The 26,307-nt window shown below is 43.4% G+C and overlaps 3 protein-coding genes across 7 annotated transcripts in view; 1 reads left to right on the plus strand and 2 right to left on the minus strand.

Moving 5' to 3' along the window:
• Window positions 1-5,289: 5,289 nt before the first annotated feature.
• Window positions 5,290-6,318, minus strand: LOC128456648 (rab5 GDP/GTP exchange factor-like). The gene has a single exon (XM_053440903.1). It carries the CDS (start codon window positions 6,295-6,297, stop codon window positions 5,290-5,292), a length of 1,008 nt encoding a protein of 335 aa, XP_053296878.1. The 5' UTR covers window positions 6,298-6,318.
• A 2,902-nt stretch (window positions 6,319-9,220) lies between these two features.
• On the plus strand, window positions 9,221-15,811 carry pcp4a (Purkinje cell protein 4a). The gene is made up of 3 exons (XM_053440904.1): window positions 9,221-9,265; window positions 9,427-9,478; window positions 15,681-15,811. The coding sequence occupies exons 1-3, from the start codon at window positions 9,221-9,223 to the stop codon at window positions 15,809-15,811; spliced, it is 228 nt and encodes a 75-aa protein (XP_053296879.1).
• Window positions 15,812-21,660: 5,849 nt separating this feature from the next.
• Window positions 21,661-26,307, minus strand: part of dscama (Down syndrome cell adhesion molecule a) — a 61,581-nt gene continuing 56,934 nt past the window's right edge. For 2 of the 5 annotated variants that reach the window (XM_053441444.1, XM_053441445.1), the window contains exons 25-31: window positions 25,697-25,873; window positions 25,552-25,582; window positions 25,350-25,465; window positions 25,073-25,231; window positions 23,410-23,607; window positions 22,940-23,242; window positions 21,661-22,040 (exon numbers count right to left, since the gene is read on the minus strand). In XM_053441444.1, coding sequence (XP_053297419.1) covers window positions 21,661-22,040; window positions 22,940-23,242; window positions 23,410-23,607; window positions 25,073-25,231; window positions 25,350-25,465; window positions 25,552-25,582; window positions 25,697-25,873 — 1,364 coding nt within the window. Of the gene's footprint in view, window positions 22,041-22,907; window positions 23,243-23,409; window positions 23,608-25,072; window positions 25,232-25,349; window positions 25,466-25,551; window positions 25,583-25,696; window positions 25,874-26,307 lie in introns of all 5 variants that reach the window. The other 3 variants (XM_053441446.1, XM_053441447.1, XM_053441448.1) reach the window with 3 other exon arrangements.

Raw genomic sequence — 26,307 nt, forward strand, 5'->3', positions numbered from 1 at the left:
TACAGATTTTGACTCCTTGACTTTTCATGTACCCGTCATGATCAATTCAGATCTTTTATTTGTCCAACTAGTGTATTGCCTTTTCTCAACCTGCCTGTTTAGAATGGGCTGTTTGCCTCGCTTGTGGTGATGATGGTTGCAGTTATCTTTCTGAAACTGTAAAATTGTCCTGCAGTAATTAAGCTGCTGCAAATAAAGACTATATTAGATAGATGAATGAATGATGGATGGATGGATGGATGGATGGATGGATCGATAGATGGACCGATAGATGGATAGATATTTGCTAACATATGTAACTAAGATGAGCTGCTGCTGTATAGACTCTTAAGATGATTTCAGACAGCAAGGGGTTCCTGCCATGCCGGCTGCCTGGCAACTGGCAACATCACCACTGACACACTATTAAACACAGAGGTATGTTTGTTAATATCAGTAAAAAGGTAATAATCACTGATATGACATCATTCATAAATGGCAACGTCCATTTGCTGTTTATGGCCCCATACCAAATAATCAGACTGATGTTTGAGCTGATGTAGCTGAAAAAACGTTTCTCTTCACTGATGTGTATTTTCAGTTTTTCGTCCTTCAGAGAATTCAGATAGACTAAAATCAGCTTCTTGTTTCCCTCACTGGTTTCTGTTGTTGCCATGGTCACATGGCGAGCTGCAGTGGCGAAGCTGAAAAAGTTGTATCATTATAAACCCCTATGAGACGTTCAAATTCACAGGAGCGGAGACTGCCCGCCCTATAATTGCTGCCGCCGCCGACCTTGGCTGTGTCTGAAAGAGGCTTTTTCTCTTTGAATGTCTTGTTTTATTCAGAATAGTTTCACCAAGCATGTTCAGCTCTTTGGTTGTGATATATACTGTGGCTTTGATGCTGGAGAGAATCTTATACTGGTAATATGAAGATGGTAATATCACAAAAGCAGGATTTTAATTTGAAACCTCACTTGTATAGAGAGGAAAGGAATATTCAGAAAACAAGTATACACTGTGGGGATCTCAGATGACAAGAGGTTAATCATTTTGGGGAGGATCTCCGCCTATGTTGGGAGTGATTGTCTGCAGTGACACCCATTGGTCTTAGACGGGGGAAATGTGAGATGGTCAATATGTCTACGAACTAACTGACGACACAAAATTACCTCCTCATTAATACCCATTCAATTACTCAGCAAGTCATGGAGCTCAGAATTCACAATCTGATAACTGCATTGTAAACAATAGGCTTCTGATAACCATACCTGTACGTATAGTTTTGCACTTATCCCGCCAAACAAATTGTGCATCTGCAATTCTATTTTGACCAATCATGTTTGATCAGGCATTGGTTGTCCCCAGGTAAACAGAATATAGTTTGTATTTATATTCCATTGTTCTGATCTAAAAGATAAAGAGAGGGGCGGAACTGTCAACCGACCACCATCTGGTTGTGAGTTGGATCAGGGAATGGGGGAAATTTCCGGATAGACCTGGTAAGCCCAAACGAGTAGTGCGGGTGAACTGGGAACGTCTGGAGGAGGCCCCCGTCCTAGGTATCTTCAACTCACACCTCCGGCGGAGTTTTTCTGGCATTCCTGTGGAGGTTGGGGGCATTGAGCCGGAGTGGGCGGTGTTCAAAGCCTCCATTGCTGAAGCTGCGGCGGCTAGCTGTGGCCTCAGGGTCTTAGGCTCCTCAAGGGGCGGTAACCCTCGGACACCGTGGTGGACACCGGTGGTCAGGGAAGCCTTCCGATTGAAGAAGGAGGCCTTCCGGGATATGATATCCTGGAGGACTCCTGACTCGGTTGCAGGGTACCGACAGGCCCGAAGGGCTGCAGCTGCTGCCGTGTCGGAGGCTAAGCAGCGGGTGTGGGAGAAGTTCGGAGAGGCCATTGAGAAGGACTTTCGGTCGGCACCAAAGTGTTTCTGGAAGACTATCCGGCACCTCAGGAGGGGGAAACGGGGAACCATCCAAGCTGTGTACAGTAAGGATGGGACTCTGTTGACCTCAACTGAGGAGGTCGTCGGACGTTGGAAGGAACATTTTGAGGAACTCCTGAATCCGAATAACACGCCCTCTATGTTGGAGACAGAGCTCGAGGTTGATGGTGTTTCGTCGTCAATTTCCCTGGTGGAGGTCACTGAGGTAGTCAAACATCTCCGCAGTGGCAAAGCCCCAGGGATTGATGAGATCCAGCCAGAAATGCTAAAGGCTCTGGGTGTTGAGGGGCTGTCATGGTTGACACGCCTATTCAACATCACGTGGGAGTCGGGTACAGTGCCAAAGGAGTGGCAAACCGGGGTGGTGGTTCCCCTGTTCAAAAAGGGGGACCAGAGAGTGTGTGCCAATTACAGGGGTATCACACTTCTCAGCCTCCCTGGTAAAGTCTACTCCAAGGTGCTGGAAAGGAGGGTTCGGCCGATCGTCGAACCTCAGATTGAAGAGGAACAATGCGGTTTTCGCCCCGGACGTGGAACTACGGACCAGCTCTTCACTCTCGCAAGGATCCTGGAGGGGGCCTGGGAGTATGCCCATCCGGTCTACATGTGTTTTGTGGATCTGGAGAAGGCGTATGACCGGGTCCCCCGGGAGAAACTGTGGGAGGTGCTGCGGGAGTATGGGGGTCTATCCTCAGGGCCATCCAATCCCTGTACTCCCAAAGCGAGAGCTGTGTTCGCGTCCTCGGCAGCCAGTTAGTTTCGTTCTCAGTGGGAGCTGGTCTCCGCCAGGGCTGCACCTTGTCACCAATCCTGTTTGTGATATACATGGACAGGATATCGAGGCGTAGTCGTTGTGGGGAGGGGTTGCAGTTCGGTGGTCTGAGGATCTCGTCACTGCTTTTTGCAGATGACGTGGTCCTCATTGGATCATCGGCCTGTGACCTTCAGCACTCACTGGATCGGCTGGCGGCCGAGTGTGAAGCGGCTGGGATGAGGATCAGCACCGCTAAATCTGAGGCCATGACTCTTAGCAGGAAACCGATGGATTGCTTACTCCGGGTAGGAAATGAGTCCTTAGCCCAAGTGAAGGAGTTCAAGTACCTCGGGGTCTTGTTCGCGAGTGAGGGTACTATGGAGCATGAGATTGGCCGGAGAATCGGAGCAGTGGGGGCGGTATTGCGTTCGCTTAACCGCACCGTTGTAACAAAAAGAGAGCTGAGCCGCAAGGCAAAGCTCTCGATCTACCGGTCGATCTTCGTTCCTATCCTCACCTATGGTCATGAGGGCTGGGTGATGACCGAAAGGACGAGATCGCGGGTACAAGCGACAGAGATGAGTTTTCTCAGAAGGGTGGCTGGCGTCTCCCTTAGGGATAGGGTGAGAAGCTCAGCCATCCGTGAGGAACTCGGATTAGAGCCGCTGCTCCTTTACTTAGAAAGGAGTCAGCTGAGGTGGTTCGGGCATCTGGTAAGGATGCCCACTGGGCGCCTTCCTTGGGAGGTGTTTCAGGCACGTCCAGTGGGGAGGAGACCTCGGGGAAGACCCAGGACTAGGTGGAGAGATTATATCTCAACACTGGCCTGGGAACGCCTCGGGATCCCCCCGTCAGAGTTGGTCAATGTGGCCCGGGAAAGGGAAGTCTGGGGCCCCCTGCTTGAGCTGCTCTCCCCGCGACCCGACCCCGGATAAGCGGACGAAGATGAGATGAGATGAGATGAGATGTTCTGATCTTGATCACCCCTCAAAGTGCTTTACGGTACAGTTTTACCATTCAGCCATTCACACACATTTGCGCGGTAATGTGAACGGAAGGTGGAGTCTTGGCTCCGATATCCACTGCTGACGCTGGAAGACTCTAAATATTGTCTGTTGTCCCCAGAGGCTAATTCGTCCTGAGACTGAGAACATAGTATGAACGCTGTTGTATGACATTATGCTGTTGTTGTACCTGAACTGCCTCTGAACAACATCAGTCTTTTAACTGACCTAAACAAAATGAGCCATATGAGCCATGACTCCACCCAATACAAGCCCAAGTTTTAAGAGTTCACCTCGGGAAATATAGCAGATTGTCAGACACAGCTGGTTCGTTGAGTAACTCCTCCTCTGTTTAGGAAACGATTTGGTGCCGTAGCTCAACGACTGTGGCTCACTCGATAAGCTGATACAGTGGTGGTAATTTTAATAAAATGCAGCTTAAGACGTGGATATTTCTGGAATGTCATTACATCACATTTCTTTTTACTGCGTGTGAGCCCAGCAGGTTCCTACCAGCTCTTCCAAAGCCTAGATTAGATTAAAAGTACAAGATCCCAGTTGGCTGCTCCCAAATGTAGATTAGAAAGAGTCCTCTGTCACCAGAGTTACACTGTGACCTGCCTGAGACTTAGCCGTGGCCTGTATCATCTTTAAATCACTGGTTTAAAGGCTTGGTTTGTGTCCAGCTCCGAAAAAATACAATAAAATAAGAATACAGGAAGAATAAAGACTATGGTAGCCATTAATGACACTTTGTCCTGAATAATGGTCCTGTCCTCAGTCCTAAGCGGGTGGGATCCAGCTGAAATCCCAGACCCGCCACTGGTCCTGAGGACTGAGTAGAGGACGGCCTCCTGTGTTACCGGGTGCCTGGCTGCTGTTACCTCGCTGGGTTGGGGCAGTTGTGAAGTAAAACTACCAGTGGTGCTATTATGCTTCTTGTGTAAAGCATTCTGGGATTTAGAAAAATGCTTTAAACTTTCTTCCTCTTCTCCTATTTATTTTCTTCTGCCTTTCTAATCATATCTCACCAAAGCGCCAGTGGCACTAGATCCTCTGCCCATGTTAATCATCATGATAGCAGACTCCACAGCATGTTATCCCTCGCCAGCGTCTGTCTGTGTTTCCTAACAATGAGAGAGAGGTGGCTAGATGTCAAGGTCACAGTTGACAGGTGTGCAGGTTAATGAAAAGTGGACAGCCACACACTGAGAGAGGAATTCAGTTCTTTAACCTGATCTCACACACGGAAAGACGCCTGTGCCTCATCATCTATACTGAGTCTGTGCAGGCTGCAGACAAGAAACAATATCTTCCAGTAATCTGCAAATTTAGATCGTTAGCACAGAGTTTGTTTAGTGTAGTTGACATCATTTTGTTTGGGTTATCTTGTGTTTCCAGCTCACCCCTTGAAGGCTACTGTGAAACAGCAGTTAGGGCATTTTACGCCCCGAGTATCTCCAAGAAGAAAGATTTGATAAAAATCCTTCAGCTTTAAATGGAATATTTACAATAGGAGCGTTAGTATTTGGCTCAATGTATAATCTGTGTTACATAGACAAATGTCTAGGAACAGGGGGAGGGGGAGTAAAGCTACATGTCAATAAAGCACCCATGGCTGCAGTGGCTGAGGCAGGAGCTCATTCTCAATGATATCAGAGTCAATTGCTGAGTGTGATGCAGACCCGATCACTGTGGTTGAAATTAGGTCTTGCATCTCCAGTTCATCTGTAAAGTCGATAAGGTCGCCCTTCATTTGGCCAGCATTCTCCATGACACATCCCTGCCTTTCCTCAAGCTCCTTTAGCTGGACTAGCCGTGTGTTGACCTGACTGAGCGCTGCGCTGCCTGAAGAGGAAGCTCCGTTGGTCTTTGGCCTGTGGGGGGGCGCCTGGCCTGACATGTAGCGCTCAAACTGCTCAGAACTCAGTTTCAGAGACTGAGCATTCAGGTTCTCAATGAAGTTCACCACACAGCATAGTGTAGTGAAGTAGTATTCATCCTCTCCGGACATGAGCTTCATGGAGTTGCCGAAGCGGATGATATATTGGATGTTGGATATGAGTCGTGGAGGGTTTGTTTTTAGCACGATGTAGATGAGCGTCGGGAGGAAGTCGTCCGCAGACCCAATCTTTTTCGTCTCGGCTTTGATGGCATTAAAGACGTGCTTGCTGCAGCTAGTCATGCACCGCAGTTTGTCTTTGGGCACTTGCTTCAAATCCATTTCAGACAAATCTATGATGGCTTTGAGTAAGTGGTCCGAAACCTCAAGGCTCTCCTCATCTAGTGGCGAGCCCAGCATCTCAGTGGTGACCCAGTGCAATTCTTTTATTCTCCTCTGAATTGCCAGATCCTTTTTCTCATCATCTGTGGTTTCAGAAGAGAACACAGACCTGTAGAGACGAGTCATCACGTACTTCTCTACATCATCCATAACGTCCTGTGCATGATCTGACGAACAACTGAGCTGAGTCTCAAGGTGCTCTGACATGTGCTGGTAGAAGTCTTGCACATACTCTGACATCTCATCAGCACCCATGTACCTCTTACCGACCATGCTCTCAGTGAAAGCCTTGCAGTGTTTGAAGATCTTCCTGCCAGACTTCATGGGCTTGAATAAATCAACGACCTTTTGAATGAAGAGGTCATAAAAACTTAAAGTAGATTTTGACTTATACATGATTAGGGACAATGAGTGTTATTGTCACAGTGCCAGCTCCTGTCTGCTTTTGGTGGGTGTTTATAAGACCTCAAAGACGATACTTCAATGTAATGCAGTGTTTGTAATATGGCACACCTTTAAAGTAATGCGGATATTGTTAGATGACAAAACCTCAACCTCAATGGCAACTTGAAAGTAGTACAATCATTATAAGATATACCAAGTCATTTAACATCTTCAAAGGATTCATAGGTGTTACTATTGTTATGATGACAAGCTTTCTTTCTTATGATATAGAGCTTCAAAGGAAGACAATTACTTATGACTTCCAACTTCAAAGGAATACACCTATTTTAGAGGACAAAAAAGTTTTCTGAGATTATAACTCCAAAACAACACTTCAAAATTCTGACTCAGAACAAGAAGTTTTACTGTCTTTTCACCTGTGGACACTGTTATGATTGTGTGGTTTGCAGGGCAGGGAATTCATACAATGCATATTGTAATACAATCTTACAAAAATACATTTCTCAATGCAGCACTTACCTCCAGCTTGCGATGGAAGTCTTCTGGAAGCTGGTGAAACGAGAACTCAGGCAGCAGCTGGTGTCAATATACCATCGCCAACATGAGCAAATGTCACCCCCAAGTCTGAAGATGTTTCCCACTAAATCTTCCTTTATCTCCCTCTACTTGCATCACCCATTCCAACACCACATTCATGAAAGTCTATAATTGCTGTCACTCTCTATGTAGGTGTGCGCATCCTATTGGACAATTAAGCCTAAAGTATGCCTTCCTAAATCACGTTGTGTCCTAATGTCTTGCCACTGATAATAGGAAAAAGAGTCAGAGTTTGGTGCCTACCTGTCTGGGCATCTGAATTATGTGAGACAGTCCTTAAACGTACACACTACAATGTACTGCTGGTTGGTCCTTTATCTATAACCTGACCTTGGGCACTGCCCGGAGAGAGAAGGCATTAGCTCTGGAACGAGTCGGGCTGTACTCTCCTCATGGTGAACAGATTTACTGTATGAGGATGGTCAAAAATTATCTTGCAGTAATGTAAATATACACATTATCATTGTGTATACACTGTTTATCACCCAGGGACAAATCCCCTAAAAAGGGGGATTGACTCGTTTCCCATCACTAGGTGAGGAGTTTGCCTTTTTTTACACTGATGTCAAGAACGCACCAAAACCTGAGGCATGCTCTCACCTTGCTGTCTTGCCAAATTATAGCGGGTGTCATGTTCACTGCTGATCGGAGTCAGCTGCACAGTAATTTGAACCTGGAGTGAATGATGAAATCCATTTCTATTGGAGACAAAAGCCAGATGTTAGTGGGTGCTGGTGAGGTATTTGACCAGTGGAAAAGGGGCATCCAACACAGTGAAACCTCTGCCAGCTGTTGTCCGTTGAGCTTTGACCTCTACCAGTGCCTCATAGCAGAGTTATGATTTATGAGCGCACATTTAGAATATTCATACTATTTTCTATACATGATTTTGCATTAATTCTGGATAAAAACAATTAAGTTAATAGTTACATAATGAAGTTCCTTCCTTGTGACTTTTTTCTGTCACAGTCAGAGACAAAAATACTCATACTTAGGATACCTTTATCACTACACAGCCACTCACACAGACACAAATAGCACCAAGAGGAGGTGTGATCAGGGAGATCTTTTTTTCTAGTCCCTTTGGAATTCCTCGAATGTTTTATAGCTGGAGGAAGTGTACATCTTTCAACTTGGGATTAGTTTCTCATATCTGTTGTTGGGTCTAAAGCCATGATCCATCTTCTTAAGGTGCAGGAGTGCCAGGCGAAGTTAAAGGCTTTAAGAGGAGAGACAAAAATGATAGGACAGTAGAGAATGGAGTGAAGATGAAAAGAAAGAAAATGGAGTCAAACAAAAGGAGCAGACACCAGAAAGTTCTGCCCTGCAGCAGCTTTTTAATATCAACTATGTGCGTTTGTCTTGATTTCTCAATTTTTCTCAAAATTGCATTGCGTCTTCCAGCTGCCCCGAGACAATCGCTCACACGTTATTGTTCGTGGGCACTGGCTGCCACTGAATGCTCACACATTCTCTGGTGGGTGGAGGTGCAATGTCTGGCACTGTCGAGAGGCTGCTGGGAATCCCAGTGGTGTTCGCTCACTTTGATTTACGCGTGTAAACAGAAAAGCAGATGGCAGGCCACACTGCAGAGCAACTTTCACTTCCTCTGGCTCTCTCTCATGACTGCACTTGGGACCGGAGGAGGAGGATGTCGAGTGTCTTGAGTCGCTTCGCTCGCACTTGACTCAAACACGTCAACACTGCTTTGGCATTTGAAATTCATTGAACACACGGGATTAATAATTCAGGCTGAGGGCCGGGATGGAAGGACGGCCTCTGCTGTGAAATACAATGTGCTCTAAATCAAATCACACCCACATGGCTCAGCTGTATGAGTTATGCTCTCGTACTAGGAACACATTGATTTTTGCAGGAGCAGAATGTTAAGTTAGATTTTTTTTTTTTTTTAATGCACGAAAGCTCGACGTGATGCAAAATGATCTTTCTTGGGAAAACACGCTGAGGACGTGAGTGATGCCACTGATGCAGACAGGTCTCCTCCTGTGCGCGCGCTGGTGTGGAGCAGTCGTCTTATTTCGGGAGCTGAGTGCTTCTTGTAATGTTGCAGAGCAGCACCAGTCTGTCAGGGGAGAACAGTTGGGAGCTGTTAGAGCAGAGCGAGCGTGCCTCCGCTGCAGAAACATGGATTATAGATCACCACAGCTCATCCTGTCTGCCCTCACACAGAGCAGAGGCTGTCCTCCAACATGTTCACCGAGATGGACTGTAGTTCAGCGTGAACATGACTTCCCATCATGCTTTTCCTGTTGGGAGAACAAGCCAGACTGTGTGTTCAAACTTGTTTTGTGATCTCCACTGTAAATGTGCATTTTGTGGAATAAATGAAAACACATTCTAGCAGGAGGACATTTTTTATTTTCTAACACATGTTGTTGTTTCATATTCAGAAACAAATGATGATGATGTTTTTCTCTGTTGTCTTTGCAGAGACAAGCATCTGGAGCAACAACTGGAAGCAGCAAACCATCTGCTGGCCAAGGTATTTTTGAGCACCAGTCTGAACTCACCCCCGGAACATATAAATAGAAATACAGATTATTACAATATTCTTAATGTGCTGCTTTAACCAACATTTTTATAAATCTCCAGATATTTGTTTTACCTCTTGTTTTCCAATGCAACAGCACAATGCCATTTCACATTTATTACTGATATTATAATTTTTTGTTATTATTATTATTAATACAGAACTGGTTTTACTGATCCGTTGATTTCACATCTTATCAATACACTGATACTAACTCAAGAGAATGAAAACCGCCCAAACCCCAAGAGTGAATGCAGCAAAAACTTTAAATACATTATTTATATTGTACAACATGAACTAGTCCTATAGTATTTCTGATTATACGTTTAATACTATATTTAAATATAGAAAATGTCAGGGTGGTTGCTTCCTCAGAATAGATATTCAACATCACTTGAATACAGTCTTCTATAAATCATCTCTGAGGACAAGGCTTCACCTTCAGCCTTTAAGGGGCCCAACTCTGTCTTAAGACAGCAATGCATGGACCTAGGAATGCAGACAGACAAACACATAAGGAAATAGGAGACCACTATGCACATATTCCCTTAAGTCTATATTAAGATAGTTGTATATATCCTACACCCCTCAGCTGATGAGGCAAGAGGTCCTTCAATATCCATATGGTTCAGTGTCACAGAGCAACACAGCAGGAGACGAGGGACCACAGTGTTTGTTGCAGTCGACAAAAATAAACTCCAATGTGTGTGTTTCAATCAACACACAAATCACAGCCATTGGCTCACAGCAAATGACACACACACACACACACACACACACACACACATTGGACAGGTGAGAAAGGTGACCTGGTGTTTGATTCCCGATGTTATTCTCTTTAAGCTAAGGAGCAGAGATGTAAGAGCTTTGGGTATCACAACGCTGTCTATTATCTCTTAATCACACACTGAGTAAAATATCAGTGTATTAAAGATCACACAATCATTGAGAAAAGCTGACAGAAGAATAGATGTGAACACGCCTCTCTCCTGCTCTCGTATGAGGACCAACACACCTCAGTGGTTATGGTTTCCTCCACCATGTTATCAATTTACAGGAAGACCTACTTTGAAAACGAGGCCATGGTATTTTCGGCATAATAATGTAATTCAAATCCCTAGAGTTAGAAACGGTAAAATTGGACCCGCTGTACTTGGCAGGACCCTTTGAAATACATAAATGGTGTTAAAGGCAGATCTGTCATCTTGGCAAAAAGGAGAAGAAACAGGAACAAAGGGCTGTCTCTAATGGACCTCAGACCAGTGAACTGCTTTGTTTTCACAGCCTCAGCTCAGGAGAGACGCTCGAGAGTCACTTTGACATTCTCCTCCCTGCGTCACATAATGAACAGATGCTGACTAGGCTCGGAGAAAAGCTGATATATTTATCATAAATAAACATGTGTTGTGGGTTTCTGCACTTTAGATGCCTTAAATCCTTTAAGCACTTCCTGCAGTTTGCGCCTTTAAAAATTAGGTTTCATGGCAGCGTGCGATACAGCACACAGAGGAGTCAGAGTAATCTCCTCCTCACACAGTGGCTGCAGCAGGTTAATAGGAGCCTGTTCACTGTTAAATGGCTCCACACACCCATTCAGCACATAAAGCAGCAGCTCCTGTGCACCTGGAGACCACGCGTCACCTCTCGTCTCTCTGGGCCCGCTGATAACACTGTTAGGAGCCAAACTGAAATGGATTCCTGTCCCGACTTCTTGGATGATGAAGTGCAGTGCGGCTCCGGCTCGGTCCGCAGGGAAACACCCGGCAGAGATCGGGGGGGATTTTAGGCAGCTTCATTGAATTTGACCGAGGCGTGAATTGCATTCATTTGACATGTGCCCTCTTTTCTTTCTATCTCCTTCCACTTTCTGTTCTTTTGAGTTTTTACTAAACTTTAACTCAGTCTAATAAATTCACAGTATAGAAAATGTTCTTTATAAAAAATCCTGACTGCATCATACAGTATCATTTCTCAATATAATATAATATTATAGGCATTATATATAAGAGAGAGGGGGGAGTGGGTGGTACAAGTGACCACACACATCAAAGATATTATAATACATCTTACACACACCTACACACTATCCCTCAATTACTATTGGGTACTGCAGGCAAATCCAGTTGACATCATGTATTATATAGAAAATAAGAGATATTTGTAGAGCAGTAAATCTTTATCAGTTTCCCTTTGGCAGCTGCAGTACAATCCAGCCCAGATCTATTGTGCGTTTATATTGTACAGTGGCACTTTGGATCACAGCCTGCAGATTATAATGCAAATATATTGAAAACGAGCAATGGATTAACTGGAGGATAAGAGAAGGTCAGAGAACAAATTAAAGGTGGGATATAGAAATAAATCACACTTCTTGTTTGAAGCCCTATCTCCAGTTGTAAGACATCTGATGTTTATGTTAGATTCTGGTCTTTGTGAATACTATGTAAAGATAGTTGTTTGAAGAGACACTAAGGGTTATCCGGGTCTTTAACTTTCTGAGTAGATTTCTGTAAACCTCTCTATACATGTATTAGTCGGGCTTCCCTCCATTGCCTTTAATTGGGTCCAAAATGCTTCTGCTTGGATAAAAAACGTAATCTCTGTGTGAATTTGGATTTAGTGTTATTGTGTTTTTATCCTTTCCTGAAGCACTGTTAATCAAGATTATTATTATTATCATCTATATCGAATAAGTTGTAAGATTATAATAAAAATGTTAAATTATACAAATTATAATTCCTCTCATTTCATTGCCAAATCCACATGTTGCTTAATTTCCCTGTTTTCCTTGACTCAGCATCAATGTGACGATACAAAGTTTATCCTTCTTATTTCTTAACATTCCTCATTGTGTTTGTTCAAGCAAAAATGATCCAAAATCAATGCAATCAAGTTTCAGGTTTAAAACAAAAAATTTCAGTCGAAACTGGTAATAGATTTTAAAGGAATAGGAAATTTTCTCGACTGAATTTTTTTACAAACATAAAATAAGGAAAGTCTGAAAGGCAGTTATCTGCCGTCTGCCTGCCAACTAGCTCACAGACTAACTCTGTTGAGGGAGCTATAACAAGAGGAATCACCTGAAGAGCATCATGTATAAAAAACCACCAACTTACACAACCACACACCATGAGGGATCAAAGTGTTCCCACTTAGGTCCACTCTTGTGGATCAGTGTTCATTGATTGGCTTCACAGGTCGTGTCTTTGTGGTTTGTTCCAGCCTTCATCAATCATTGTCCACATACTCTCAGGTTTCCTTAAATCTCCCAGGAACCAATTTAAACATGACCTTTCACAAACCTCTTATGGAAATAATCCCATCATCCATTGTGGCAATGTGATTCATTCGCGCTGCAGCACAGCACATTACTGAGCCTGTGATGTTTCTGGCCCATGAAGTCGCTCTCTGTGGTGTAAAGGGTATCGACCCTGTGGGGCAGGTTAGAATGTTAAGACAGTGTGTGTGTGTGTGTGTAGAGGAGAGACAAAGGTTTGTGTGGCTTCTGCAATCATGAAATATGAATTTGTTTTCACTGTCACGTGTTTCATCCAAGGACCTCAAGGTCAACCAAAGGTTCCATCTAAACGTAAGTAGGTCACTTGGAAAAATCACTGTTTCTGCTGGAGCGCACACTTTGCACGGCAGGTCAGCCCCCCCCATGCACGGAGCACTGTACTGCATGACAACTGCTGCTTGAATAAACTACTGACCTTTTGGTAGCAGTGAGTGAATAGCTGTGTCTCAAATCAGGGGCTGCATCTTTCGTTGGGTTTCATTTGAAGACTGTCCCATTTCCCTGTGGCCGACAAATGCCTCCTTTCGTCCAAGAGAAACAAGCATTCCAACGGGTGGATCCCTCCCAGAATGCCGGTGTCAAGTCACGAGACGTCCGAGACTTCAGTTCAACCAAACAGCTAACACGGAACATGTTCAGAAAAACAACTGCAGCTCTGTTGCTAGGAGATAGCAGTGAGGGCGGGGCGAGCTGGTGACACAGATCGCAGAAGTCCCCTGTAGACCAGACCTTCTCAGTCCAGGTGCATGGTCCACTCGGCCCAAGAAGACCGTCTCTTTCATGAGCTGCATGGACCACATCCTCCGAAAGACACAGCCCCTGAATTTGGACGCAGCTGACACGTTGCAATTTTGTCTTCCTGTCAATCCTTCTTCTACAGTAAGAAGTTCAGCCACATCTTTTAAAATAAAACACAACCTTTCCACTTGTGTCAGTTCCACAGCGCACGTGTCTGAGCCATTCCACACTGGCCTGATTTCAGTCTTGTACTCACCATTTTGCCACTTGAGCACTGACATTGTGGTTTTGCGGTAAATTATAATGTCCCACTCTGTTCATTAGTGGACAGTGTGAGGATTAATAAAACTGATCTGCTGCGTGTATGAAGATGATGACAGTTTATCTATAAATGCAGGATTACAGGAGTTTGTCTTATGTAATTAAACACTGACATCTCATCTGTGGAAAGCAGTTCTCTTGATTTCTCCACTGTCCTGAACAAATTCCCTCTTTAATAATCCAACTGAATAAACTGTGTAAATCCTGCAAAGATGTTTTAGTTAATTTGCACACAAGGACTTCAATCATTTGTTGAGTGTTTGTTTGGTTAGATAATTGTTGGATTATAGGCCAGAGTTTATTTAGCCTCTGTTTGAACAGGTTATGCCTTTCCTCTCTGACAAGAATAACAAATGTAGGAGAAATAGAATAAATTAATCTTGGAGGAAAATAGAAGATCAGCATAATTGATTGTTATATGTAATTAAACCAAAATGTAATGTGCATGGTGTCATATTATCAGTGCAAACATGATTACCCATTTCAACGTAGATTTGATTTTAAGATTGATTTAAAGCTCAGCGCGGTCTGGCCCCCAGTGATATAACAGAGCTACTAACTCCATATGCTCCAAGCTGGAATCTTTGATCCTCCATCCAACACTTACTGTAGTTCCTCAGTTTAGTGACCAGCCCTCAGGGCCCAGGGCTCTGGAATTCATTGCCTGAAAAGATTAGACTTGCCAGCCCTGTTCTTAAATCATTGCTTAAAACATATATTTATGGGAAAGCGTTTTTTAAATGCCTGATTTTAACAGATTTTCTTTTAGTTATATTTCTTATATTTGTCTTGATTTGTTCTGTGTTGTTTTACTCCCTTGTATTTTGTTAATTACTTTTAAATCTTGATAAGACAAGTGACCTGTATTTTATAGAAGGAGAAACAACCACAGTGGTGTTTTGAGGTAAATGCTAACATTAGCATGCTAACAATGCTGATGCAATGCAATCACAGTGCCAATGCTGACATTGATTTGGTTGTTTAGCAGGTGTTTTGTCATTGTGTTCTCCATCATATCTAGCATGTCAGCAGGCTAATATTTGCAGGGCTTAAAGCAAGTAGACGTTCATATTTGGGTCTGAGATCAGGAGAAGAATGAAGGGAGGAGGGTTCACGAAATGAAGCAGATATGAACATGTTCACTTCTACAGCTTTACATATATGACATAATAATCTGTACGAATCAGGTGAAGTGCACACTCGATTTCCTGATTGTCTTGGTGTTGTAAATCTAGTCTTTGAGCCGGTCCAACCTTAAACCGTGAATGAGATGCTACAACCTTCATCTAGTGAGCTACTAGTCAGATGGATGAATGCTGCAGTGCAAATGACGTCTTCTTTCAGAAAGACAAGAGCTTCTAATGTAATAGTCTCTAAACATGAATCCTCATGTTATCCCAAAGAAGGTAGAGAAAATGCTTGCACTACACATTTCCTCAGTTGGAAACTGGTAGGTTAATCAATCCGAGCATGACATATACTTTTGAGTTTATCCACTTTCAAACGTTTCAGCACTGATCTCTGAACAGCGAAAACAGCATGAATACGTCAGTAGTTGAATCACTGAGCAGACACTTCTAAACAAAGGTTCTGGTTAATAAATAAGATCTAATTAATATAAATACATGGTTCTCTATGGCTGTGTAAACACACATACAGCCATATTCTTGCCTGAGACATACAATAATCTATATTTGAATGTGAAACAGCCCTGGCCTGCACTACTTAGCGCTAAAGGTGCAATTGAGACACGTCAGTCGTGACCTTTTCTCACCACGGTCCCTGTCCTCTCTGTAGATGAGAAGAAGAACAACGTGCCGGAGGACTTCGACATCGACATGAAGGACCCCGAGACGGAGAAGGCTGCCGTCGCCATCCAGTCGCAGTTTAGGAAATTCCAGAAAAAGAAGCAGGATGTGCCGTCGTAGAGCGAGCTCCGTCTCCTGCGTCCTCACATAATTCGGGCCTGGTCTTGCATGTCAACCAAAACTGCACTGTCATGAACTGAGATGGGAGGGTGGTGGGTGGGAGTCCTGAAGGTGGGGCGGGTTGGGGTGGGGGTTGTAAACAGCTTCTTTGTGAAAGTCTGTGCATAATTTATAACTTAGAATGACTTATATATAAGACAATGACACATGATCAAATTCTGGGTGTATGTATTTAAATCTTTCCTATAATTTCTGTATCATTTTCCAGTTTTTTACTTGGGTCACACTGAATATTGGTGTTTCCTATGGCACATTCAGTGTAATATAACCATGGAAACAGAACAAACTGAAATGTCATAAACAGTCAGTTATTCTCCTAAATTCAGGGGTAATTTAAAGCCAGGTGCATTTCTGTGATTGACCCTTCAACTCAGCTCCTGATTTCATCTTGGTAAAACATCATAAGCAACATATGTTGGGCTTCACTAGAGTTTCCCTCTGGCTGGTAAAATCCTCTTGTTTCCACACTGTGTGATTGATGCTTTTAAACTCTGTCTCTAAATGTTAGTGCTCGTGGTTTCAATCCTATTGTGTTTCTGTCCTTGTTTGTGATCCAGTGTGATTTAATCAATATCATTGTTCAATTGGCTCACACGTGTACTGTATACTGTACAAGCACACACACACACACACACGTATGCATGCAAGCTTGCACACACGCACACACACACACCCACACACACATACAGATAATCTAATAAAGAGTTGTAAAGGAGTGCAAGTTGATTTACTCTCTCTTTTCACTTTGTACAGGCTGCAGCGAATCAGACATAACTTTCATTATGAAATTAAAGCATAGAAAAAAATTGAAGCAACTGAACTTTAGTGATGAGAATCAATATCAATCTCATCGATGTGAAACACCTTCATGAAATATAGAGACCCAAACTAAGCACCTGCTTAGGGCCTCAGTGGGACGGAGGCGCAAGAGGGCTTGAAATGTCATACAAGAAGGTTTGACACAGAGCCAGACGGCCCTGCACGCTCACTACACAAGTTTGTAGGGCCCTGAAAAATTTGCTCGCCTCCCCCCCTGGTCTAGGTAGGTGACAAAATGTATACAACTTCAATAAGATCATAAAGTGAAGCAACATTTTGAACACGAAGACGCTACTTGAGCTGTTCTGTGACTTTGTGCATTGTAAGAATCCACAGCAGCTCATCCATTCTGCAAAAGTGAAATAAAAGTAATGATTACATTTAATGATCACAAACGGGCTTTTTATGTTTCTAATGATTTTTTCTATGTGGATACAAATGAAACAGTACAACATATTGGCACAATGACACTCTTCACATAAACACACCATTTTAAAATTAAACCATGATGATCCAGTCTCTTCGTCAATGTTTAGGTACAACACTGCATTATTGTAAGATAGAAAGAAATGGACTTACATATTAACATAAAAATATCTATTAGCTGGTCAAACTGAGCAACATGTTAAGAATAACCATTATGTTTTCAGGCAATCCATGAAAGGATTTTATATTTGAAAATGCATTACATGGTTAATGGGTTGAGGGGCCCCATGAGGTCAGGACCGGCTCAGCAGCGGGTGGTTGATTAAAACCTTTGCACACGTGTCCCTGGACATTATACAGGTCAAAGTGGTGATGGGGAGTGATGGGGAGGTCGGCCGTGCAATTGTCTGTTTGTCAGATAGACGGGCAGAATAGAAATTATATTTCAGGATGGAATTCAGTCAGTGATTGGTTCAGGACAGACAATAAGTCCGATATGGTGACATCAGGACTGTCAATCAGTGAATGTGACAGTGTGGTAAAGACCAAAGGTTCTCATAGAGAATACATACAATGCAATCATTGTATTTATTCACACGAGTACTCAGCAGTCACTGATCAGACCGAACCGATCTTCAAGCCTTCATTTTGGTCTCTGGTAACATCTGTGAAGTTTAATGATTGCATTGTGCACGTTTGTGAAGTTATTGGGACAAAACCTGTCCTCAGACAAACACACATACAGAGCAAGGCAGAACATGAGGAGAAATGTATTAATAATAATAAAAATGATAATAGTAATAATAATAATGATAATAAATGGCTTCATAAGATTAGAGTAGTCTATGTGCAGCGGGTGCAGTTGATCATATTTGAAAGGCTTCACTATTTGTACAAACATCTGTCTATTAATAAGTATCTCAGACAAGAGGCCGTATACTTAAATTAGATTATTGAACTGATATTTTAGATTTGGTGGACAATCTTTCATGACCCCAAGATCACTGTGATGCCCTAGAGACCGTTATAATCAGTGCAGTTAGATCCTAATAGAAGACAATAATGTCTCCTCATGCAGTTTTTGCAGAGGACTACATGTATATTGCACATTCGCAGATTTGTATTGATTTGAGGACATTCAAAGTTTTAAAATGCCCAGAGGAAATGTGTACCCCAATATACCCCCCAGCAGTGAATGTGTCCTAATGTGCGTCCCCTCTGGTTCAGTTTAGGTTATTACAGCTCTGACTGTGGTAGGGGATAGCGGGGTAATGTGAGAATTTTTTTTGCATTTGCTCCCCTCTAGGCGAGCTAAAATGATATATCAGTAAAATGCACACATTTCCCATTAATTTAGGATGTTTCCTATCAATGCAAATGATCAGAATGTCTTCAGGATAAAGGGCAGTGGAAATATGATTGTTTTTTAAAAAGTGGTCTTGTGTCTCACTTTACCCCAGCTACGGGGTAAAGTGAGACAGACCAGAGAAATCAAGGGAGTAAAGTGATCCACTTACTTTTTCCACTTTAAAACTAGCATAACAACACATGTGGTAATAGTTAAAATCCCAACAACTAGATTGACAACCACTAATATCGGACTAGTAACAGAATCATGGGGATTGGTCAATTAAGCACATTTATGATTATTATGATTCATGTGATCTCTTGCAAACCCTAGCTTACCTGCACATTGTTTACTCACTCCACAACACTGTGATCAAGGGACAGATGATGAGCCATGTTTTCCTCCTTTTCCCTCATTTGGTGTCCCTGATTGTTACCATGGAAACATAGCTCTTAAAGGATGGGGGTAGGGTGGCTAAATCTGTAGGCTTAAACAAATCTTTAAATGGTCTGTATTTATATGGAGCTTTTTACACTTAGTACTTAGTACAGTAGTTGTATCATTCACACACACATTCATACAGTGCATCTATGGGCAACACTCACTCTGCCATCAAAGCCATCAGGACCCATTTGGGGCTCAGTGTCTTCCCGAGGACACTTAGGCACACAGAATGGAGGAGCAGGGATTGAACCGCCGGCCTTGTGCATAGTGAATGACCTTCTCCTTATTGATCCACAAGGAAGTGTCTCCACTATGTCAACAGTGGACAAACATGACAGTACAACAGATGCCACTTACTGCTTGGATATTTCTAACATGTGCTTTTTATAATATAAATTAAACAGGTATCAGGAAATCCATACAGAACGGTTGTGTATGTGACAGTGCATTGATGAGTGGACTGAATTTGTCCTTTGAATTGAAAAATATAAGCTTTTCTGTGCCAGATTAAAAAAACAATTTATAGGTAAATAAATATGTGAGGAAAAAAACTAATACCCCAAATCCAGTAAATGTAAACAGAAATAATAGCAGCTGTCAATCTGCACAGGAAGCCACTTTGCTCATTGAGATGCCCATGTTTAGTACTGTCGATTTTCAGAATGAATTCCCCAGTAAAGAGTAAATCTCTGTCACCATGTTTAATTTGCTGTGGACTTCAGAGGGAGAGGGCAGATACAGCCGTCATGCTGAGTAAACCCCCGTGTAGTGATCTAAAACCATGGAAGCAATTTAGCACAGGGCATGTGGTTTGAGATGAAAGCTAAAGGAAGAGGATGGATTAGTGAGCAACACGACTCTGGACAACACTGCCATCTGCAGGCGCGACAGCCACACGGTCACAGAGGATGAACAAGCTGTGCTGTTGGGCGACGCTGGAGAAACCATCATCTCTGAGGCCTTCAAGACGAGGAGGCTGCCGGGATAACACGGAAATACTCAGGGTCTCCCGTTCAGACTCACGACCCAGCGACCAGCCAGAGAGCGAAGCCTGGAGCCGCTCTCTGTGCATCCGCCTCATCTCCACACACCAGTCACTCATGTCAAAGCCGTGGAGGACACTTTGGGGAACAGCCATTTTATTAATCAAATTTGAACTTTTGTGTTAGTTACTCTTTATTCCAGTGCCACCATGGTGAACACCCATGTTAAAAATAAAAAGTGACATTGTTTTTTTTTTCCTTGTTAAAATGTATAATCATAATGAAGACAGTTAATCATAGAAACTAATCATAGAAATTGACAGAATGACCTCACAGCATTTTGGATCAAACTCTTCTCCCTTCAGGCTAACTCAAAGAAAACAGAAAGAACAGAAATGGGCCAGGGCAGACAGGAACAAAAAAACAGCTTCTTACGTATATCCACATTTTTTTTTTAGATATTTCCCATAGACATTATAGGTTTGGTTTGAAGGGGGGATTCTGCTGGATTGTCTCACGTTTTTTTTTTTTTCCCTGTAGAGGAGCATCACTGCAATGCAGCAACAGTAAATCTACTGAGGACAGTGAGAGCCTTGGAGACTCTACCTAGTGCACTGAGAGCAGGGGGATCTATCTGGACACACTTGAGTCGGGGTGTTGTGAAGTGCAAACCATTAGTTCTCTAAACCCTCCCTGTTCTAGCTAACATCATTTACCACCCTGGCAAACAAGCAGTGGTAAACTACACCTGAATACATAGCTGGAGTGTGTCCGGCCCTGTAAGTATACTCACAACATAGTTATTTTTCATCATTACAGTACAGTATAGAGCAATTCTTTTCATATACTTTTCATATCTTTTTTCATATTGCACCATCAGAGAATGGGACACAGAGAAAGATCAACAGAGACTCCATTTCCTAATTAAAACAAGATATGTGCAAACATGACTAAGGACTTTATTAACCAAATCAATTCTTCCCTGTAATATCCACAAATAAAAGTGATTTCTCTTTTTATATATATATTTATAGTAATAAGAATAATAAATCTTCACATTGGATCATTTCATAGTGTGACAAAATGCTCGACTGGGCTGTCCAGCCACGATCGTAATCCTCATTGTCTTTTAATTGGTCAGTCCCCATGCATCCATAGGAAATAGATTTTTTTTTCTTCAAAAAAAGTAACAATTGGAGAGCAGCTTGGAGTTTGGACTGGTGTTAATTGCTTTCATTCCAAGATTTCTCCCAAGTTTCATTCAGTGTTTGAGAAGGATATTCCATAGGAAAAAACATGACTCCAAATCGTCATCTTCCACTCCAGAAACAAAAGATGTCCGGCTTCTTATGAAAACATCGTAGCAATGATGAGAACAGATCATTTGGTAATCAATAATTCATGATCATTAATAGCTGACAACTAACAATTAATAATCACTGATTAATTATAAAGAATTAACAAGAATGAAGAATAAATAACGCTCCCTCGTTACTCAATTAGTTTGGCAAAGCTCCGTCTGGAGTCATTTCCGATGAGTGAATTTTTTCTGTGAAAGTGAAACAAAAAAATCTTAACAAAAAAAGAAAAAAGAATTACAAACAAGATAATAAAGTTCTAAAATAAATAAAAGGAGATTAGTAAAAGTGACCCCGCCCTTGGAGGGAGGGGACATATATACAGAACTGCGTGGTGAAAGTCAGTTTACTGCACTTGAGTGTTAAGTCCAGTGTGAGTGAGTTCCAGTCCCGCCCCAGGTGCCCCTGCTGTTATACCAGCGTGTAGGACTTTGCGTAGGGGTTGTTGGTCTGTTTGAGATGTCCTCGCGAGTCCAGCAGGGACTCCTGGGAGGTGCTGAGCTTGGCGGCCTGGGCCAGCTCCGAGCCCTCTCTGTGGGGGAGCGTGGCTGCGGAGCCAGGCTGCCACTGGGGTACTGGGTCCCTGCTGGCCTGAGGGGCCTCTGTGGGCGTTGGGGGCGCCATGCGAGAAGGCCGCTTCAGCGAACGACTCTTCTGGGGCTCCAGACACGCCTGACCCATGGCAGCTCTCTCCCCACTCGCTGTGCCCCTGGACGACCCCGAGCAGGACATGCCACGATTCAACAGGAAGTCCATGCGCAGGTACGGAGGAAGGTGAACCAACTCGCCCCCTGTGGGTCGACACAGACCATAGAATTAAACATAAGAGAAAACACATGGAGACATTCAAGTCCAACCTCACCTCATCTCCAACATTTATGGCTTAAGAAAAGTAAAGTAACCTTAAATAACATCTTGTTATATAAAACTTTATGATAAATAAAACTTCAGTAGCTTATATAAGTATTAAACCAACAGAGTCTATTCAGTATGATCTTCTTGTGTCCTCGCTGACCTCCATCCTCTGACACTTCCCCTCACAGTATTAAACTCCTTTCGTAAAATGAGTAATTTCACTGCACAGCAGGAAGTTAATATTAATCCTGTCAAGCTCGACTTTCAACAGTTTAGCATGTTACATTCACACAAACCAGGACTCACATTTGTTAACTTCAGATTCTGCACATTTGTCACATTTTTAAAAGCCAAAGAACATGAATCCCTCAAGCAGTCTCCAGTGTCGGAATGAACATTATCTCTTCATTACCACAGTGTAAATGGTGTTTGCTTCACAATGGATGAAGTTTTGATTATGTACTATCTCCCACACCCACAGTGGAAACAGTTGGATGCTGTATTTAAGGACATAGCCAGAAATACAACTTTAGGGTTTAGAGCAGCCATAGCTTCCTACATTAGACTTTTACTTACTGATACTTTTCCTCATCATGTCTTTTTGCATTTAACTCAGATTGTGTTTTTTCATTTTTATGGCTCCACATTTTCTCCGTAAAAGAACTTTACTGAGACAGTCATCATCTTGTTAATGGTTGGATGTAACTTAAACTAACACAAAGAGTGAGTTTAGTGATTAGTGTTGTCAGCATCATAATGAGGCCAGTTGTAGTTAAAGTTAGCCGCGGGGGTTTCGGGCAGACAGATCTATGGTCTTTGGACAGAGTGGCCTCACCCGGTCTGTGGGCCTTGGGCACGGCCATGTTCATGACCCGGCTGACGTCCTGAGGCTTGGGCGGGGAAGCAGTGAAACGGCAGATGCCTGATTCGGACGGCGTGCTGGAGGTCAAGCTGTCGGTGTAGTCGTTGGTTCCTGCCGTCATCTGCTCTGAGGAAGTGTCAGAGATGAAGCATTCGGTGATGGTGAATTTGGCGTGGCGCAGCTGCTCCTCCATCTTGGCGTGCTCGTAAGCTCGGGCAAGCTCCTCGTAGGTGGAGGAGGCGCTTTCTGTGGACACCATGCTGCTCCTCGCTCGGTCTAGACGTGGGCCGGGGTTAGTGGAGGGATTAGTGACAAGTGTTAGAGACAGAATTATTGGAATGTGACTTTGTTAAAGTTGCAAGACAGCTGATATTGGTTTGTTGTTAGAGATGAAGAGAAGTGTTGTAACAAACATTTAAAGATACTACGTCTAGACTGTTTACCTGTGTCCTGAGATGGGCTGACGCTGTAGCTGTCACTCTCCTTGTCGACTGAACCTGCGACCCTGGGTGTGGGCAGCCTCCAGTCAGTGCTGAGGGTGTGGGAGGAGACCGGGGGGTGTGGTCGGTTCAGCGTCCACTGGCTGGCGTAGCGGTTGCGAGCAGCTGGGCCGGCTTTGGCTGTGCGGCGGGCAGTGGGGTCTGGAAATTAAACGTGGAGAGGACGGAAAGTTCAATAAAGATAATGAGGTGGTCATCAAAGCCCCTGCAGCCACGGTCATCACCAACTGATCCAAACCAACAACTTCCCTTCTGGACACAAATAGAAATCATAACCAGCTCACAACTGACAGCCACTTCAGGAGTGATATAAACATAGACATAATGTGGTTCTGTGGACTATAGAAATAACTGACCATCTGTGGAATATCCCACTATGCTGTCTTACCTATTTATTTAAAACTATAGATCTTCTATCTATTAATTCCCGAAATCTGTCCATCTGTAAGTGGACTGTTTATCTCGTGAACCCTTCATCATATCAGCTTCACAATTGTTATGTGTTCAATATTAAACACATTTGACTAAACAGGGGACCAGTGTTCTAAAGCTGCGGTGGCTGGGAACTGGAGCTCATCAACTTATGGCGATCTATCGTGACACCAGTAAGTTCACGACAGCTGATTCTCCAGTTCAGGGCTCTGCGAACTTTGAGTTGAGCTTCACTTAACTTTGAATAGACAGGTGAACAGCTCTTTGTGCAGCTTCAGGGTTCTGTGGAGTGAGTCCAGCAGCTTAGCTTGTCTTTACTCGCCACGGCTCATTTACTACGGGTCACTATTACAGTTTCAGAGGGAAACCTGCAACCAGCATTAACACAGGCGAAACGAACGGCCAGGTTTAGAACAGGGACTGCACTGATCTACACTAAGGGAAGGAGGCTGAAGGCCATTCTCCAGTCAGTCATTTCAGGGGCGGCTGTGGCTGAGGGGTAGAGTGCTCGTCCTCCAACCTGAAGGTCGGCAGTTCGATCCCCAGTCTGACCCATCTGCATGCAGAAGTGTCCTTGGGTAAGATGCTGAACCCTGAGTGGCCCCAAATATAATAACAAAAGTGCTGCAAATAGATGCACTGTATGAATGTGTGTGTGAATGGGTGAATGTTAAACTGTACTGTAAAGCGCTTTGAGTGGTCATCAAGACTTGAAAAGCGCTATATAAATAAAAAAACATTTACCATGTGGAAATATTTATTATTTGAAAGTAGAATCCTCTGATCTCCTTAGATAAGGAAACACTAAGCTCAACACAGCAGGTGGAGATGAGACTCCTCCTGAAGTGGAACGTGGACTGCAGCTACAGGCAGATGCAGTAGAGGCGGAGCTACTGAAATGCTACTTGAAGAGCAGCAGCAGTAATCAACAGCAGAGGTTTCAGATGAGGCAACATACGGGCAACAGCTTAAGCCTGAACTAGCTCACTTCACTTTGTTCTGTGCAGTCATCTACACATGCAGCAAGCACCATCAATAAAAGAGGCAAGCCAGAGAAAAGTAACAAAGTCAAAAGGTACTGGGAATAGGTGCATGACTGGAAACCAATAGAAAACAAAATAAAACCCTATGTACAACTTCTGCGTGATGAAGTCTTTAAAAAAGGAGTCCGTACTGGACTTACTGGTTCCTGGTCGGGCATCGGACACATCTACCAGCGGCCCGGTGGCCTGGGACAGCGACTGGTAGTGGACCGTGTGAGTGACTGTGGACGACTTCTGCTTCTGGGTCTCCCCGAAGTCGTTATCGGTCAGTAGCACAGTGGACCTGTCATCTGTGGGACAGCAACACAAAAAACAACCTCAGGATTTCCATAACCAAGTTCATTTCCTGTATGACTAAAAAAAGCTGCTTGTTGTTTGTCAGAGGCAGAAAACTGTCAGTGTGCATACCAACAGTCTCCATGGTGTCTCTCTCCTCGATCAGGAGCTGGGCTCTGGGGATGTCGATGTGCATGCGGAGCGTCTGTTGCTGTTTGTTAATGGGCTCAGCTGGGCGTGTGTTTTTACTGTGGAGGACAAAACAAAAACGTGTGAAAAACGTCTTCATTCTGAGATACTAAAGCAAAACAGTCAAATTGGTCTGCAGCTTTACCTCATGAGCATCTCAGCCAAACTTTTAGCATCTGGAAAACAAAGAGAAAACGTCATCTCACTTGTTAAACACTTAACAGCAGCAGCTTAAATACGTCATGTGAGTGACCAGAGACAAACATATTCACACGGCACCCTCGTCTCACCTCGGAGCCTCTTGAGCCTCTGCTCCCTCCTCCTCCTCCTCAGCACCAGCAGCCCGATGAAGATTACAACGATGCCCACCAGAACGCAGGAAATGGTGACCATCATCTTCAAACCTTCGCCCCCCCGTGAGTGGTCCTCACTCACATTGGGTGCCTTCACCAGTGGTGCAATGGTACCTGTGCAGGAGTCATATGTTATTATGTTATAACAGATGGTGGCACTTCTGAAAAACAGGAACTCTTCTTTTCAGGAGCTTTACACCTAAGTATTCAATAAATGAGCGTCCATCACTATCAGGGGACTGAGCAACGCTCATGTTTTACAGTGCTATAAAATGAAAGATTTTATTTCACCTAATAAAAAGTTTTACACGTAATAACCCTTGTAGCCCAAAACCTCTAACCATGGCACAACATCTCAACATTATCTGTGCCACAACAGAGAAGCAGAATTAAAGAGTTTAGGTCTAAAACCACTGGAATCTGTGGAGTCTGGTGTTGTGTGTTTGTGGAGGAGGCTCAATTAGAACCTCCTCTGATATAAATGAACTTTTCACTGTCTGTAATACCAACACGCAACCTGGTGTGCTTCAAGAGGTTAAAAAACTGAA

This window comes from Pleuronectes platessa, chromosome 15 (assembly GCF_947347685.1).
Source record: "Pleuronectes platessa chromosome 15, fPlePla1.1, whole genome shotgun sequence".
Taxonomy (NCBI): Eukaryota; Metazoa; Chordata; class Actinopteri; order Pleuronectiformes; family Pleuronectidae; genus Pleuronectes; species Pleuronectes platessa.

Coding starts and splice junctions, on each gene's coding strand:
- LOC128456648 (XM_053440903.1), bottom strand. CDS start 6,297: ATGAAGTCTGGCAGGAAGATCTTCAAACACTGCAAGGCTTTCACTGAG.
- pcp4a (XM_053440904.1), top strand. CDS start 9,221: ATGACTTCCCATCATGCTTTTCCTGTTGGGAGAACAAGCCAGACT. Junction 9,266..9,426: donor TTGGGAGAACAAGCCAGACT/GTGTGTTCAAAC, acceptor TTGTCTTTGCAG/AGACAAGCATCTGGAGCAAC. Junction 9,479..15,680: donor CAAACCATCTGCTGGCCAAG/GTATTTTTGAGC, acceptor TCCTCTCTGTAG/ATGAGAAGAAGAACAACGTG.